Source organism: Esox lucius, chromosome 12 (assembly GCF_011004845.1).
Source record: "Esox lucius isolate fEsoLuc1 chromosome 12, fEsoLuc1.pri, whole genome shotgun sequence".
Classification (NCBI taxonomy): Eukaryota; Metazoa; Chordata; class Actinopteri; order Esociformes; family Esocidae; genus Esox; species Esox lucius.
Window position 1 is genome coordinate 34,963,173 of NC_047580.1, and position 19,447 is coordinate 34,982,619.

At 46.5% G+C, this 19,447-nt stretch overlaps 1 protein-coding gene across 7 annotated transcripts in view; it reads left to right on the forward strand.

Annotated features, from left to right (window-relative positions):
• cacna1fb (calcium channel, voltage-dependent, L type, alpha 1F subunit) overlaps nt 1-19,447 on the forward strand; it is a 59,830-nt gene that overhangs the window by 24,568 nt on the left and 15,815 nt on the right. For 4 of the 7 annotated variants that reach the window (XM_034296022.1, XM_034296027.1, XM_034296023.1 and 1 more), the window contains exons 7-29: nt 77-273; nt 827-930; nt 1,022-1,173; nt 1,758-1,832; nt 2,632-2,713; nt 3,049-3,075; nt 3,694-3,854; nt 3,951-4,182; nt 4,294-4,501; nt 4,907-5,027; nt 5,524-5,596; nt 6,180-6,225; nt 6,327-6,384; nt 6,640-6,681; nt 8,399-8,507; nt 11,676-11,805; nt 12,610-12,669; nt 13,016-13,122; nt 13,629-13,716; nt 13,951-14,058; nt 16,783-16,835; nt 17,515-17,661; nt 18,880-19,081. In XM_034296022.1, the coding sequence (XP_034151913.1) occupies nt 77-273; nt 827-930; nt 1,022-1,173; nt 1,758-1,832; nt 2,632-2,713; nt 3,049-3,075; nt 3,694-3,854; nt 3,951-4,182; nt 4,294-4,501; nt 4,907-5,027; nt 5,524-5,596; nt 6,180-6,225; nt 6,327-6,384; nt 6,640-6,681; nt 8,399-8,507; nt 11,676-11,805; nt 12,610-12,669; nt 13,016-13,122; nt 13,629-13,716; nt 13,951-14,058; nt 16,783-16,835; nt 17,515-17,661; nt 18,880-19,081 (2,582 nt within the window). The remainder of the gene's footprint in view (nt 1-76; nt 274-826; nt 931-1,021; nt 1,174-1,757; nt 1,833-2,631; nt 2,714-3,048; nt 3,076-3,693; nt 3,855-3,950; nt 4,183-4,293; nt 4,502-4,906; nt 5,028-5,523; nt 5,597-6,179; nt 6,226-6,326; nt 6,385-6,639; nt 6,682-8,398; nt 8,508-11,675; nt 11,806-12,609; nt 12,670-13,015; nt 13,123-13,628; nt 13,717-13,950; nt 14,059-16,782; nt 16,836-17,514; nt 17,662-18,879; nt 19,082-19,447) is intronic. The other 3 variants (XM_034296025.1, XM_034296026.1, XM_034296028.1) reach the window with 1 other exon arrangement.

The following is a 19,447-nucleotide window of genomic DNA, read 5'->3' on the forward strand; positions in this document are numbered from 1 at the left end:
AGGTTATAGACTATAAGCATTGATTTGAGAGCATTTCTTTACACTCACCCCTTTCTCACCCCCATCTCTCCTCCAGATAACTATGCAGAAGATGACCCAGTGCCCTGTGCGTTCGCCGGTCACGGTCGTCAGTGTATAGTTAACGGGTCAGAGTGCAGAGGGAAGTGGGCGGGACCCAATGGAGGAATCACCAATTTTGACAACTTCTTCTTTGCTATGCTGACCGTGTTCCAATGTATTACTATGGAAGGATGGACCGACGTACTGTACTGGGTCAGAACCACACAACACAAATATACACTGTAATCTACTGGGTCAGAACCACACAACACAAATATACACTGTAATCTACTGGGTCAGAACCACACAACACAAATATACACTGTAATCTACTGGGTCAGAACCACACAACACAAATATACACTGTAATCTACTGGGTCAGAACCACACAACACAAATATACACTGTAATCTACTGGGTCAGAACCACACAACACAAATATACACTGTAATCTACTGGGTCAGAACCACAAAACACAAATATACACTGTAATCTACTGGGTCAGAACCACACAACACAAACATACACTGTAATCCACTGGGTCAGAACCAGACAACACAAACAAATACTGTAATCTATTAACGCTACTCTACTGTACTCTACTCTACTGTACTGTACTCTATACTACTGTATTCTATACTACTATACTCCTACTACTGTACTCTACTGTTCTCTGCTTTATTCTTCACAGCCGTAATTCCATCAATTATAATATATTCAACTCAAATGTAGTTTAAGTAAATGATTGTGTTATTTCTTCCGCCAGATGAATGATGCTATAGGTTTTGAGATGCCCTGGGTCTACTTTGTCAGCCTGGTCGTCTTTGGCTCGTTCTTCGTCCTGAACCTGGTTCTGGGTGTACTGAGTGGGTCAGTATCATCACCGTGCACACTTGTGTGTGTGTGTGTGTGTGCTTGCTCTCTGTGTGTGCTGACTGGATGTGTATTACGTTGCGTGCAGAGAGTTCTCCAAGGAGAGGGAGAAGGCCCAGGCACGAGGAGACTTCCAGAAGCTCCGGGAGAAGCAGCAGATGGAGGAGGACCTGTCTGGGTACATGGACTGGATCACCCAGGCAGAGGACATGGACGAGATTGACGAGGACGGGAACAGACGTGAGTACCACAGCACTGTGTGTGTGTCTGTTTGTGTTTTCATGCATGTGTTTGTGCATTTATTTTTGTGAGGTGACTTAACAGGTGTTACGTAGCAGTCAGTTCATCTATGACACCACCCAGGTAACTTAAAAGGTGTTACGTAGCAGTCAGTTCATCTATGACACCACCCAGGTGACTTAACAGGTGTTACGTAGCAGTCAGTTCATCTATGACACCACCCAGGTGACTTAACAGGTGTTACATAGCAGTCAGTTCATCTATGACACCACCCAGGTGACTTAACAGGTGTTCAGTAGCAGTCAGTTCATCTATGACACCACCCAGGTGACTTAACAGGTGTAACGTAGCAGTCAGTTCATCTATGACACCACCCAGGTGACTTAACAGGTGTTACGTAGCAGTCAGTTCATCTATGACACCACCCAGGTGACTTAACAGGTGTTACGTAGCAGTCAGTTCATCTATGACACCCCCCTGGTGTATTGAAACCTCTAGTTGTTATGAAATGTGTCATGCGTGAAAGAGTCCTAAGGTCTGAATGGTGAATGGTTGTAATATGATGTGTGTTGGTTTGTCCTCAGGTCCCAACCTGGGGGATCTCTCAGACAAGAAGAAAGGCAAGTCTGGATGGTTCAGCCACTCAAACGAGACACATGGTAGGCAGCTCTATGTGTGTTTGTGTTAGTGAGTGAATGGAGGGGTGTTGCTGTAACCATTTCACATTGAGAGCTAACTGAGCAGTTCGATGAGGAGAGCAGGCTAAAGCCTTATTTTCACTCACTCACACACACACACCTCCTTGTTCTATAAATGGGCCTCTTTCTCAGTTTGTCTCTTGAGAAATCACTTGACTCTATTTCAAGTAGATTGCTCCTCTCGGTCACACGCACTCTCATATGTCCCTTTCAGGCCTTGCTTCCTCCTCTATTAAATATCTTACATGTTCAGACATTTAGCAGATGCTCTTATGCATAGAGAGCTACATGAAAAAATTAAGGTTAAGTACTTTGCTCAACGCCACAACATAATCTTTCACCAGGTCGGCTCATGGAATCAAACCAGCAACCTGTCTATTGCTGGCCCAGTGATGAACATTTTGTATTTATTTTTGCCAATTAGCTATAATTTATTTCAAACCTTTTCTTATTGTAGTGATGAAGGAAATGAGCGAACTGAAAGCTGTCAATGATTACGCGGACGTGAGGATATGATAATGTCACCGGGCATTTCACCCTGACACCAGGGTTATCACCCATGCTCTTTCAACCTGTTGGATCATTAGTGACCAGAGTCGGGTCACCTGTTTAACGTCCCATTCCAAAAGACAGAACTCAAACCAGGGCATTGTCCCCTTCACTGCCCTGGGGCATTAGGGTATCCCCTACTCACCCTCCAAACCACGCTGCTGGCTGCAATAACTCTTCTTTTGCTATCCCTCTCTCTTCTCTCTCTCAGCGAGTCTTCCAGCCAGTGAAACAGCCTCTACCAATACAGAAAACATTGATGAAGAACACACTGATCGCTGTGCCGCCTGCTGGTAACATCTAAATACATACACGTTTATCTTCATTATATAAGCATTTTGGGATGTGACGTGATGTGGGATGTGACATTCAAGATGTTTACTTTGTTCATCAGATGTTTTTTTGGTTTTTTATCAATTAACAATCAATGCACAATTTCTGGGCCTTTTTTGTGGTTACAGTCTTATGTTCTAGTCCATAGTCTTGTTCTCCTGTACATAGTCTTTGTCAGTAGTCCATAGTCATTGTCTCTAGTCCATAGTCCTGTTTTCTAGTACAAAGTCCTGTTTTCTAGTCCATAGTTTAACCTGTTGTTGTCTGCTCTTTTTCCTTTAACTGATGTCATCAGCGCTCTAATTATGATGAACAGCTGCTGGTGAGTCTCAGTCCATTCTGGAAGTTCATGGGAATTATCTGTTTTTTAATGTTAACACAGTCAAAGTCCATTCATAAAGTCTATTAAACAGCAAACATGTTTTTTTCTGTACACTCTTTAACATGACTATTGCATAAAAAGAAAATCTGTTTAACCACTGAAGATATATCTTGAAACTCTAACATCTTGGCTATATCTCTAAACTCTAGACTGTCATTTTAACCTCTTGGCTATCTATCTAACCGAGTGGCTACTCTTACCCACAAGGTCTGGAGCCAGCCTGTTTTACATCATCATTACTGACACACACCTGGTGTCCCAGGTCTATATTAGTCCATGATTATTGGGTTGAAATTAAAATATGGATTGGAACTGGCTTCAAGGTCCAGATTTGAGTTTGAGGGATCTGTGCTCTCTTAATCCTCCAGGGCTATCTCTTTAACCTCTAACCTCTAGGTTTTTGCTGCCAATCCTACAGCCTTTGTTTCATTGTGAATTATGGGATGGTTACTTGGAGACCAGCATTATTTCATGCGATGGTATCTAGGAGACCAATCGTATTTTAAAGTTTGTGAAGGAGAAAGGTTGTGTGTGTGTTTGCTCTGCTCCTCACTTTAGTCGAACATTGAGGCGGTGGAACCGCGTGTGTCGCCGGAACTGTCGAGTGGCGGTCAAGTCTGTGACGTTCTATTGGCTGGTTCTGTTCCTGGTCTTCCTGAACACCATTTGCAGCGCTTCGGAGCACTACAACCAGCCACAGTGGCTCACGGAGGTGCAGGGTGGGTAACACACACACACACACACACACCAACGGGGCTCTGACCCAACAGACCAACCCAACCGTCTCGATGACCCTCTCACCCGGCCTCCCTCAGACATCGCCAACAAGGTTCTGCTGTCTCTGTTCACGGTTGAGATGTTGCTGAAGATGTACGCCCTGGGCACGTCTCGGACCGGCTACTTCAAGGCCTTCTTCAACCGCTTCGACTTCTTCGTGGTGTGTGGAGGCATCACAGAGACCACCCTGGTGGAGCTGGACATCATGCCGCCTCTGGGCATCTCCGTGCTGCGCTGCGTCCGTCTCCTCAGGATCTTTAAGGTCACACGGTAGGTCATAGGTCCATCCCGGGGCTTCATCGTCCTTCACTGCTGTTTGCACTCTATGTGGTGGGTTCAGATCTGCTGTGTTGCCCGAGTAACGTCCGTCTATCTGTCCAGTCACTGGACAGCTCTGTCCAACCTGGTGGCGTCGCTGCTCAACTCCATGAAGTCTATCGCCTCACTGCTACTGCTACTGTTCCTCTTCCTCATCATCTTCGCCCTGCTTGGCATGCAGCTTTTTGGGGGAAAGTTCAATTTCGACGAGACGCAGACCAAGAGGAGTACCTTTGACACCTTTTCCCAAGCCCTGCTTACCTGTTTCCAGGTGACCCTGCCGGAACTGGCCTTCATAAAGTCCTACAATGCTTAATACTGGTTTAGAACCATTTTTACAGTATGACTTACTGGAACTTGAATAAGGCTTCATAATGCTTAGTAATGTTTAAAAAGACTTTGAAGTGTTCCATAGAGTAAGAATAAATAGTGACTATAAGGAAGTGAATGAGGCTTTAAACTGCTTCGCAGTGTAACACCAGGTTTTGATATTGGTGGTGTTATTTGTAAAATCTAAGGAATGTGTCAACATTGTGCTCTGTTCACAATCAAGACTTTCTGATTGAAAATATGCAATTACATTTTTTGTTAAATGCTATAAATAATGACAAACACAGAGTATTGTTTCTCTCTGTATATAAATGACATATTTATACACATCAATATGTGATGCCAGATTCTGACAGGCGAAGACTGGAACTTAGTGATGTATGATGGCATCATGGCTTATGGAGGTCCTGTCTTCCCTGGCATGATCATCTGCATCTACTTTGTCATCCTGTTTATCTGTGGTAACTGTATCCTTCAGTAATGACTTGGCTGCTTGATGTCCGATCACAGGGAATGACCACAGTGTTTGGACCTCTAGGTATTCAACAATGTTTTTGTCAAAAAAAAAAATCCATTATTATCATACTCCTGCAATACATCTACTTCTGAGGTATACTTTATTACACCCACAGTACATGTCATTACACATACAGTATGTTATTACAGCCACAGTACACGTTATTACACCTATAGTACACATTACTACTCCTCCAGTGGACATTAGTACTCCTACAGTACACATTAGTACTCCTACAGTAGACATTAGTACTCCTACAGTACACATTAGTACTCCTACAGTACACATTAGTACTCCTACAGTACACATATTTAAACAGTACACACAATATTCACTTCCTTGAGGGTTCTGGAAAATACCCACTGGTTTGGCAAAGACAGAAAACACCCGGAGTATTCCAGAATTCCCCTTTTGTCTGTGCTTCGTCCTTGACGGTCTGGCGTCAGATATCCTGTTGAACGTCTTCTTGGCTATCGCCGTGGACAACTTAGCTGGAGGAGATGGGGATGCGAAGAAAGAGTAAGGATGTGTGGATGGATGAGAAAGAGTAAGGATGTGTGGATGGATGAGAAAGAGTAAAGATGTGTGGATGGATGAGAAAGAGTAAGGATGTGTGGACGGATGAGAAAGAGTAAGGATGTGTGGACGGATGAGAAAGAGTAAGCATGTGTGGACGGATGAGAAAGAGTAAGGATGTGTGGACGGATGAGAAAGAGTAAGGATGTGTGGACGGATGAGAAAGAGTAAGGATGTGTGGATGGATGAGAAAGAGTAAGGATGTGTGGATGGATGAGAAAGAGTAAGGATGTGTGGATGGATGAGAAAGAGTAAGGATGTGTGGACGGATGAGAAAGAGTAAGGATGTGTGGACGGATGAGAAAGAGTAAGGATGTGTGGACGGATGAGAAAGAGTAAGGATGTGTGGACGGATGAGAAAGAGTAAGGATGTGTGGATGGATGAGAAAGAGTAAGGATGTGTGGATGGATGAGAAAGAGTAAGGATGTGTGGATGGATGAGAAAGTGTATGGATATGTGGATGGATGAGGGACAACACTGAGACGTGGGAGGCCCATGTTTAAATCCTTGATTTGTACTTGACAGGGTGAAGAAAGAAGAGACAAAGGAAGGAGAGGGTGAAGAACTGAAGGTAAAAAGGATGTTGTTGCTTTTTGTTTATTGTTGTTGTTGTGATGGAGGTGGAGTTCTCCCATGTTTTTATACTGAACGTATTTGATCTCTTGGTCTCAGATTGATGTTGATGACGAGACAGAGTATGAAGAGGAAGAGGAGCCAGACCACTCCGAAGGTGAGAAAGGGCACAAACACACAAACACGTAAACACGTAAACAGGTGCTAGCTGAATGTCTATACACCCCTTTCAGAGGCCTCTCATTTTACGATCTTACAAATGTTCATCAAGTCTCTTTAATTGTCTGGATGTTGAATGATTTCATTGGTTACCTGCCCTCTGTACCCAGGGACAGTAGATACAGCTAAGCTATTCATTTATGTATGTATTTGTTTTATGTTTTAACTGTACGCGATCCTGTCAAAACAAAAGGTGAGGAGCATGCATCAGAAGATGGGGAGCATGCAGGAGTAGGTGAGACAGCCGTCCTTCAGACCTGGATCAAATGCATCCTTCAAATACTTTTAATATTTGTGCGTTTGGTTTAGCCGCCCCAAGCTGAACTGTGAACAGTTCAAACCCGGCAAGCTTAATCAAACGCACCTCATGAACATGTATTTGACCCAAGTCTGCTTCATCCAACCATGCGTCCAGTATGCTTTAGGTGTCGCTGATGTGATATGGCTTGCTTGTTAGGGCCGCGCGCTCGTAGCGTTCAGTCGCTAGCACTCGTCGGTTATGCCATGCATGCTGAGACCTTTCCGTTCCACTGCAGGACCAGAACTTTTGGGAATGAAAAGTACTGAAATCTTCGTATGGGGACAGTGGTCAGTGTGTGTAGAGGGTCCCCGGTTCAAGCCCATGTTGGGGCCAGCAGAGGACAGAAGAGATGCTTTTGAACCCTGTCAGGTCCAAACTATAACACTGAACCTGGGCAACAGTTACAGTTAATTACTGCTAACTTATTCAAACTTTGGCGAATGAACTTAGGCCACAATGCACATTCAGTAACGCCAGTAGTCACGTTTACTGCAGTAACTGTTTTGTACGGAAGGACTGTGGCACCCAAACGTCTGGTTGGTGTCGTGGGAAAAAGGAACCATGCTTTGAACGTCATGCTTTGCTGACTGGAACCTGTAAGGTGGTAGAACCTCTACATCATCAGTGCCGGTTCTCTTGCTTTCATTTTATATCGCCAGTTGGCATTTCAGTGTCAGCGGTAACACATTAATTACAAATATTTTATAGTCACTTAATTTGGGATTTGGACCTATACCTTGTAGAATTTGCGTCCTCTTTATCCATTGTTTTCCACAGATGAGCTCACACAGAACCCAAGCGTCACCTGCATTCACCTCCTTGTCTTGCAAATGTGTCGGCTGCTTCACCTTGTATTGTTCAGATGGAGGGGTAGAGGTCTTGTCCACCTTGTATTGTTCAGCTGGAGGGGTAGAGATCTTGTCCACCTTGTATTGTTCAGCTGGAGGGGTAGAGGTCTTGTCCACCTTGTATTGTTCAGCTGGAGGGGTACAGGTCTTGTCCACCTTGTATTGTTCAGATGGAGGGGTAGAGGTCTTGTTCCCAGAATCTTCCACCAAAATGTAATATGCAATGACATGTGGACTAGGTTAAAAGAGCAAAGCATTTTAAGGGAAAACAAATTGGCTGTGCATAGATTCTGGACAGACATTGTCTGGCTCTGGATGGGCAATGTCTGGCTTTGCCTCCCATGGGGCCGTCACTATTGGCGACCCAATTTACATATTGAGGAACATTCAGGAAGCTTTAGAGGGGACATTCAGGAAGTCTCCTCTGCCCCCGTGGACTACGGGAGGGCTTTGGTGTCGCACAGGGCTTAGTTATTTTTAAGAGGATGGAAATAGACGAAAATAGAGATGAACAGACTGACTAAGCCAGTCTCATTGGTAACCGCCTCACTGCTGTGACTCAGCCAGTGATTTATATCAGTGTTTCCTAAACCCTCTTTTACAACCCCCCCAAAACCGCAATATATTGGATACATTGCAGAATTGGACTCCAAATCAGATTTAACCAGTAAAGGCCTTCAGGATTCCAGGACCATATCGGGCAGAAAGAGGAAGTGTGCTGTTGGAGAGGTTTTAGGAAACGATGGCTCAGATCAGGTGTGTGTGCGCTTGACGGAGTGTGTCTTACTCTGTCACTCTTTCAGAGGCCACGGTCGGTATCCAGCTGAGTGTGGCCGACATCCTCCCCCCCAAGGAGAAGGTCACCCCGATCCCTGAGGGCAGCGCCTTCTTCTGTCTCAGCCAAACCAACCCGTGAGTCCCGCCCGAGGTCACAACTTCCCTGTCGATAGGTTCCCTGTGCCCACACCTGTCAAGAGGTTCCCTGTGCCCACACCTGTCAATAGGTTCCCTGTACCCACACCTGTCAGTAGGTTCCCTGTACCCACACCTGTCAATAGGTTCCCTGTGCCCACACCTGTCAATAGGTTCCCTGTACCCACACCTGTCAGTAGGTTCCCTGTGCCCACACCTGTCGATAGGTTCCCTGTACCCACACCTGTCAGTAGGTTCCCTGTACCCACACCTGTCGATAGGTTCCCTGTGCCCACACCTGTCAATAGGTTCCCTGTACCCACACCTGTCGATAGGTTCCCTGTGCCCACACCTGTCAATAGGTTCCCTGTGCCCACACCTGTCAATAGGTTCCCTGTACCCACACCTGTCGATAGGTTCCCTGTACCCACACCTGTCAATAGGTTCCCTGTGCCCACACCTGTCAATAGGTTCCCTGTGCCCACACCTGTCAATAGGTTCCCTGTGCCCACACCTGTCAATAGGTTCCCTGTGCCCACACCTGTCGATAGGTTCCCTGTGCCCACACCTGTCAATAGGTTCCCTGTGCCCACACCTGTCAATAGGTTCCCTGTGCCCACACCTGTCGATAGGTTCCCTGTGCCCACACCTGTCGATAGGTTCCCTGTGCCCACACCTGTCAGTAGGTTCCCTGTACCCACACCTGTCAATAGGTTCCCTGTACCCACACCTGTCAGTAGGTTCCCTGTGCCCACACCTGTCAGTAGGTTCCCTGTACCCACACCTGTCAGTAGGTTCCCTGTACCCACACCTGTCAGTAGGTTCCCTGTGCCCACACCTGTCAGTAGGTTCCCTGTACCCACACCTGTCAGTAGGTTCCCTGTGCCCACACCTGTCAGTAGGTTCCCTGTGCCCACACCTGTCAAGAGGTTCCCTGTGCCCACACCTGTCAATAGGTTCCCTGTACCCACACCTGTCAGTAGGTTCCCTGTACCCACACCTGTCAGTAGGTTCCCTGTGCCCACACCTGTCAGTAGGTTCCCTGTGCCCACACCTGTCAATAGGTTCCCTGTACCCACACCTGTCAGTAGGTTCCCTGTGCCCACACCTGTCAGTAGGTTCCCTGTACCCACACCTGTCAGTAGGTTCCCTGTGCCCACACCTGTCAGTAGGTTCCCTGTACCCACACCTGTCAGTAGGTTCCCTGTACCCACACCTGTCAGTAGGTTCCCTGTGCCCACACCTGTCAAGAGGTTCCCTGTGCCCACACCTGTCAGTAGGTTCCCTGTACCCACACCTGTCAGTAGGTTCCCTGTACCCACACCTGTCAGTAGGTTCCCTGTGCCCACACCTGTCAAGAGGTTCCCTGTGCCCACACCTGTCAATAGGTTCCCTGTGCCCACACCTGTCAATAGGTTCCCTGTGCCCACACCTGTCAATAGGTTCCCTGTGCCCACACCTGTCGATAGGTTCCCTGTGCCCACACCTGTCAATAGGTTCCCTGTGCCCACACCTGTCAATAGGTTCCCTGTGCCCACACCTGTCGATAGGTTCCCTGTGCCCACACCTGTCGATAGGTTCCCTGTGCCCACACCTGTCAGTAGGTTCCCTGTACCCACACCTGTCAATAGGTTCCCTGTACCCACACCTGTCAGTAGGTTCCCTGTGCCCACACCTGTCAGTAGGTTCCCTGTACCCACACCTGTCAGTAGGTTCCCTGTACCCACACCTGTCAGTAGGTTCCCTGTGCCCACACCTGTCAGTAGGTTCCCTGTACCCACACCTGTCAGTAGGTTCCCTGTGCCCACACCTGTCAGTAGGTTCCCTGTGCCCACACCTGTCAAGAGGTTCCCTGTGCCCACACCTGTCAATAGGTTCCCTGTACCCACACCTGTCAGTAGGTTCCCTGTACCCACACCTGTCAGTAGGTTCCCTGTGCCCACACCTGTCAGTAGGTTCCCTGTGCCCACACCTGTCAATAGGTTCCCTGTACCCACACCTGTCAGTAGGTTCCCTGTGCCCACACCTGTCAGTAGGTTCCCTGTACCCACACCTGTCAGTAGGTTCCCTGTGCCCACACCTGTCAGTAGGTTCCCTGTACCCACACCTGTCAGTAGGTTCCCTGTACCCACACCTGTCAGTAGGTTCCCTGTGCCCACACCTGTCAAGAGGTTCCCTGTGCCCACACCTGTCAGTAGGTTCCCTGTACCCACACCTGTCAGTAGGTTCCCTGTACCCACACCTGTCAGTAGGTTCCCTGTGCCCACACCTGTCAAGAGGTTCCCTGTGCCCACACCTGTCAATAGGTTCCCTGTACCCACACCTGTCAGTAGGTTCCCTGTGCCCACACCTGTCAATAGGTTCCCTGTGCCCACACCTGTCAGTAGGTTCCCTGTACCCACACCTGTCAATAGGTTCCCTGTGCCCACACCTGTCAGTAGGTTCCCTGTGCCCACACCTGTCAATAGGTTCTCTATATGTATGTATTTTACATATTTATTTGAGAGACTTTTGAGTTGTTTTTTGTGTCTGTTTTAGACTGGACTCAATGACACTCTTTTTGTGTGAAGATAATTCTGTAAACTTCCATTTCTATTGTCACCAATACAAGGCACCGTTATGTAGACATTCTTTGTAGCCCTTTAAAGTTGAGGCAGGATGTCTCATGGCACTACGCTGTCGTACGAGCAGTACGTGTTCTGAGCCCATTAAGGTGCTGCCTTTGTGATCAGATGTTCAAATCTCGGCGGTGGCGTACAGACAGTCCCGGGAGTCCATCCGAGGGCTCATTGGTCCCTTATGTTTGCCCTGGTCCAGGCCAGCTTGGTCTTGGTCAAGGAATGCGTTCTCCTCCAGCGTGAGTGTCAGAATACACTTCCTGTTTGAGAACGCAGTAGTGGACGGCAGAATGGTTTGGCACTCAGGGCACATCGTAGAGTCTCACGAACCGACTGTGGGGTCAAAATCAGGCTACGATCCCCATGTGGACTTCTCAATGTTGTGACCAGAGAAAAATTGGGTTAAAATGGTATATATATATATATATATTTTGGTACATTTATATTTTGGTACATTTGTATTTAGAGATTTATCTTGTTGTTTGATTGTCAGTGTCACTATCTTCTCAAACCTTGAAATCCCGAGAATTATATATATTTTTTTCTTCAGGATCCGTCGTGGATGCCATTACCTGATCCACCACCACATCTTCTGCAACCTCATCCTTGTCTTCATCATCCTCAGTAGCTGCTCCCTGGCCGCGGAGGACCCCATCAGAGCGCACTCCTTTCGGAACAACGTAAGTCTCTTAAAGGTGATGGCAGCATTTACCTCAGTCGAAGATGCCGCCCGCTACATCACCTGACACTGGAGCCCGACCTACAAACACTGTAAGAAACCTTGGATCCCTCCCAGAATTAACAGCGTGGCAAAAGCCTGAATGATCGGACTTCTTAGACACAGTCACAGGGGAAAGAGGGAGAAAAAGAGAGACTGGGGAGGTGACAGGAGAGAGAGTGTGTGAGGGAGAGCGAGAGGGAGAATGTTTTTCTGATCGAGAAAGGGAGCGGGAGAGAGAGCAGCTGTCCCGGTTGCACATTTGGTTCAGTCATGCTAGACGCGCCAATTACAGCCAGCTGAGGAAGAGAAGCCTGGTAACATACAATCAGCAGGAAGGCAGAGAGGGCAGTGGGCGCGTTCAAGTGGGCAGTGGACACATTCAAGTGGGCAGTGGGTGCGTTCAAGGTGGCAATGGGATGCGTTCTAGACCTTCTGGTAAAATACAATCAGCAGCCACTCTGCAAAATAGTCACACACCACTCACCAATTCCCTCAAAGTCCACACAGCATGGAAGGGGATGTGTTCCAGGCAGTCTGCAAAGCAGTCGTTTAATTTATTCTGGTTTCTATGGTGCAGAGACTGTTTACTTACAGCACACGATCAGATGGTTCGGGCATATTGAATTGGTTCCTGCTGTGTCAAACACAGCAGTCGCTGGATGGTTGTGTCAGGTCTCCTGTTCCTCTTCTACATCCGCCCAACCTGCGTCTTTAGTTAATTTGCCTCTAAATCTGTATTTTAATGTTTATCTCCACCCTACAGGTCTTGGGCTATGCAGATTATGCCTTCACCTCCATATTCACTGTGGAGATCATACTGAAGGTAAAGAACACCATGGTTTCCTCGTCTCTGTGGCGTGTCTCAGGTTTGTAAGTCTTGGGGCATTGCAAACAGCACTGACACTCAGCGATGGCATCATAAGTTACGCACTCTCTATGCAGTGTAGAAGGTCCTTTGGGACCCAGCCAGTGTAGAAGCTCCTTTGGGACCCCGCCAGCATTGAACTGGGGTTTGTAATATCAGGTCAGAGCTCAAGGTGTTTCCTCTTTATCTGTTTTAACAGTGCTTTCTTCTGCCTGTCCTCTTCTTCACCCCTCTTACTTCTCCTCACTCCTCTTCTTTTTCATCAACTCATCCTTCTCCTCTTCCTTGTCGTTCTCCTCTCTAGATGACAGTCCATGGGGCGTTTCTCCACCAGGGCTCATTCTGTAGGAACTGGTTCAATCTTCTGGATCTCCTCGTTGTCTCTGTGTCTCTAATCTCTTTCTTCCTTCAGTGAGTCAATCAATTCATCAGTCAAACAATCAATCAGCCAATTAATCAGTAGTCTCTCTATCATAGCATCTCTGTTAATAGTCTCTCTACCACAGCGTCTCTCTTAGTAGTCTCTCCACCACAGCATCTCTGTTAATAGTCTCTCTACCACAGCGTCTCTGTTAATAGTCTCTCCACCACAGCGTCTCTGTTAGTAGTCTCTCCACCACAGCATCTCTGTTAATAGTCTCTCCACCACAGCGTCTCTGTTAGTAGTCTCTCCACCACAGCGTCTCTGTTAATAGTCTCTCCACTACAGCGTCTCTGTTAGTAGTCTCTCCACCACAGCGTCTCTGTTAATAGTCTCTCCACTACAGCGTCTCTGTTAATAGTCTCTCCACCACAGCGTCTCTCTGCCTGTCTTTGTCACTCTCCCCATCGTTCTTTCTCACTTTCTGTCTCGCTATATCTCTCTCTCAAATTTTTATTGGTTTCTATCTCTCTCTCCGCCTCTCTCTTGTTCCCAGTTCGAGTGCGATCTCTGTGGTCAAGATTCTCCGTGTTCTTCGTGTTCTCAGGCCTCTTCGAGCCATCAACAGAGCCAAAGGACTTAAGGTAATGAGTGAGTGTGTGTGTGTGGTTGTGTTCTTTGTGTGTTAATCGGTCAGTACCTAACACATCTCCTGTTAACAGCACGTGGTCCAGTGTGTGTGTGTGGTTGTGTTCTTTGTGTGTTAATCGGTCAGTACCTAACACATCTCCTGTTAACAGCACGTGGTCCAGTGTGTGTGTGTGGTTGTGTTCTTTGTGTGTTAATCGGTCAGTACCTAACACATCTCCTGTTAACAGCACGTGGTCCAGTGTGTGTTTGTGGCCATCAAGACTATCGGTAACATCATGATCGTCACCACCCTGTTGCAGTTCATGTTCGCCTGCATCGGTGTCCAGCTCTTCAAGGTACCACATTACACACACACACATGGACAGACACACACATTACACACACACACACATGGACAGACACACACATTACACACACACACATGGACAGACATACATTACACACACACACATGGACAGACATACATTACACACACACACATGGACAGACATACATTACACACACACACATGGACAGACATACATTACACACACACACATGGACAGACATACATTACACACACACACATGGACAGACATACATTACACACACACACATGGACAGACATACATTACACACACACACACATGGACAGACACACACATTACACACACACACACATGGACAGACACACACATTACACACACACACATGGACAGACATACATTACACACACACACATGGACAGACATACATTACACACACACACATGGACAGACATACATTACACACACACACACATGGACAGACATACATTACACACACACACACATGGACAGACACACACATTACACACACACACATGGACAGACATACATTACACACACACACATGGACAGACATACATTACACACACACACACATGGACAGACACACACATTACACACACACACATGGACAGACATACATTACACACACACACACATGGACAGACACACACATTACACACACACACATGGACAGACATACATTACACACACACACATGGACAGACATACATTACACACACACACACATGGACAGACATACATTACACACACACACACATGGACAGACACACACATTACACACACACACATGGACAGACATACATTACACACACACACATGGACAGACATACATTACACACACACACACATGGACAGACACACACATTACACACACACACATGGACAGACATACATTACACACACACACACATGGACAGACACACACATTACACACACACACATGGACAGACATACATTACACACACACACATGGACAGACATACATTACACACACACACACATGGACAGACACACACATTACACACACACACATGGACAGACATACATTACACACACACACATGGACAGACATACATTACACACACACACATGGACAGACATACATTACACACACACACATGGACAGACATACATTACACACACACATGGACAGACATACATTACACACACACACACATGGACAGACACACACATTACACACACACATGGACAGACACATACATTACACACACTCACACATGGACAGACACACACATTACACACACACACACATGGACAGACATACATTACACACACACACATGGACAGACACATACATTACACACACACACACATGGACAGACATACATTACACACACACACATGGACAGACATACATTACACACACACACACATGGACAGACACACACATTACACACACACACACATGGACAGACACACACATTACACACACACACATGGACAGACATACATTACACACACACACATGGACAGACATACATTACACACACACACACATGGACAGACACACACATTACACACACACACATGGACAGACATACATTACACACACACACATGGACAGACATACATTACACACACACACACATGGACAGACACACACATTACACACACACACATGGACAGACATACATTACACACACACACACATGGACAGACACACACATTACACACACACACATGGACAGACATACATTACACACACACACATGGACAGACATACATTACACACACACACACATGGACAGACACACACATTACACACACACACATGGACAGACATACATTACACACACACACATGGACAGACATACATTACACACACACACATGGACAGACATACATTACACACACACACATGGACAGACATACATTACACACACACATGGACAGACATACATTACACACACACACACATGGACAGACACACACATTACACACACACATGGACAGACACATACATTACACACACTCACACATGGACAGACACACACATTACACACACACACACATGGACAGACATACATTACACACACACACATGGACAGACACATACATTACACACACACACACATGGACAGACATACATTACACACACACACATGGACAGACACACACATTACACACACACACATGGACAGACATACATTACACACACACACACATGGACAGACACACACATTACACACACACACATGGACAGACATACATTACACACACACACACATGGACAGACACACACATTACACACACACACATGGACAGACATACATTACACACACACACACATGGACAGACACACACATTACACACACACATGGACAGACACACACATTACACACACACACATGGACAGACATACACATTAAATACACACACACAGCACCTTGATCCGTTTGAAAAGGCTTCGAAAGCGTGTTGAAATGTCACGTATGTCCTGATAGAACATGGCTTGACACTACTTGACAAACATTACTTGACAAAGTTGTGCGTTTATTGTTTTCACAGGTTATTTTCCTACTGGTTCAAATGCTTCAAATTAGCGTCCTACACCTGTATTCCACATGCATATTATCTAGGACAAAACAACTCTTTCTGTAGTTTTTCACTGTACTGCAGTTCTACGAGGAGTAACATTTCCTTTGTGATTAGAGTATGCGTTGCCCCACACCACAATAAAAGTTATAATGCAAAACCTTGGTGTTTCAGGGTAAATTCTACCGCTGTACAGATGAAGCTAAACACACGCCTGAGCAGTGCAAGTAAGTTACGACATAATATCCACATGAAAGACTCAACGATACTGGCAGATTTAAAGGACCATATTAACCCTAGAGATAGAACCATATTAACCCTAGAGATAGAACCATATTAACACTAGAGATAGAACCATATTAACACTAGAGATAGAACCATATTAACCCTAGAAATAGGACCATATTAACCCTAGAGATAGAACCATATTAACCCTAGAGATAGGACCATATTAACCTAGAAATAGAACCATATTAACCCTAGAAATAGGACCATATTAACCCTAGAGATAGAACCATATTAACCCTAGAGATAGAACCATATTAACCCTAGAGATAGGACCATATTAACCTAGAGATAGAACGATATTAACCCTAGAGATAGAACCATATTAACCCTAGAAATAGGACCATATTAACCCTAGAGATAGAACCATATTAACCCTAGAAATAGGACCATATTAACCCTAGAGATAGAACCATATTAACCCTAGAGATAGGACCATATTAACCTAGAAATAGAACCATATTAACCTAGAAATAGAACCATATTAACCTAGAAATAGAACCATATTAACCTAGAGATAGGACCATATTAACCTAGAGATAGGACCATATTAACCTAGAGATAGGACCATATTAACCTAGAGATAGGACCCTAAACACTGTGAGTGTGTGTCCCTTGCAGGGGGACCTTTGTGGTTTATAAAGATGGGGATGTGAGCCACCCAATGGTGAGGGAGAGAATCTGGCACAACTCTGACTTCAACTTCGACAACGTCCTTATGGGCATGATGGCTCTGTTCACTGTCTCCACCTTCGAGGGCTGGCCAGCGTGAGTCCCATACACACACAAACACACACACACACGCACATGCACACACACACGCACACACAAACACACACACACACACACATTGCATGTTCCCTTGCTCTAATCTTAACCCTAACCCTAATCTAACCCTAACCCTATCCTTAACCTCAATAAAGTAACATTTATGCCTAAACTTTACCTAGATGTAATGCCTAACCTTAACCCTAAACTTAACCAACAACGCCTGGACCTTAAAGAAACCCCAATTCTAACTCTAAAATAAATTGTAAGTTTGACCCTAAACCCTGAGCCAGAAAATTGACTTTCCCCTCATGGGGCCCTAAGAAATTTCCCCCACGAGGCATGTTTTACAGGTTTTACTGTACTTAGGGGGACATTTTGGCCCCACAAGGTAATAAAAGAAGCACACACACACACACACCAGACACACGGAGACACACACACAGACACACACGCACTGACACACAGACACACACGCACCGACACACACACACACACAGACACACACGCACCGACACACTCACAGACAGAGACACACACACAGACAGGCACACACACACACACAGACAGGCACACACACAGACACACACACACACAGACACACACGCACCGACACACACACAGACAGAGACACACACACAGACAGGCACACACACACACACACACAGACAGGCACACACACACACACACACACAGACAGGCACACACACAGACACACACACACACAGACAGAGACACACACACAGACAGGCACACACACACACACACACACACAGACAGGCACACACACACACACACACAGACAGAGACACACACACAGACATGCACACACACACACACAGACAGGCACACACACACACACACACACAGACATGCACACACACACACACACACACACACAGATGGAAACACATTATGTACACACATAGGATGCACACACACACACACATGTTGTCTCGTCTCACACCGTCACCCTGAGCAGTGCCACGGGTCGAGTCGCGTCAAGGACTCTGGACTCATCATGACGAGTCCATAAGAACTTCCCTTCCACTCCTGGGGGTTTGAATGTGTCTCTCTCCCTCCCCCACCTTCTAAACATCTGTCCCCCCTCTCTCACCCTTTATCTCTCACCTCTATCTGTCCCCCCTCTCTCTCCCTTTATCTCTCACCTTTCTCTGTCCCCCTCTCTCTCCCCATGTCTCCCCCATCTCTCTGTAGTCTCCTGTATAAGGCGATTGATGCCAATGGGGAACACCATGGTCCAGTCTATAACTATCGCGTTGAGATCTCCATCTTCTTTATCGTCTACATCATCATCATCGCCTTCTTCATGATGAACATCTTCGTCGGTTTCGTCATCATCACCTTCAGAGAGCAGGGCGAGTCTGAGTATAAGAACTGCGAGCTGGACAAGAACCAGGTAACGGTGTTGTGTGTTTCCATAACAACCTTCCCCCTCCCTCCCACTCCCCCCGCCCCATCCAACAGAACCAGGTAACGGTGTTGTGTGTTTCCATAACAACCTTCCCCCTCCCTCCCACTCCCCCCGCCCCATCCAACAGAACCAGGAAACGGTGTTGTGTGTTTCCATAACAACCTTCCCCCTCCCTCCCACTCCCCCCGCCCATCCAACAGAACCAGGTAACGGTGTTGTGTGTTTCCATAACAACCTTCCCCCTCCCTCCCACTCCCCCCGCCCATCCAACAGAACCAGGTAACGGTGTTGTGTGTTTCCATAACAACCTTCCCCCTCCCTCCCACTCCCCCCGCCCCATCCAACAGAACC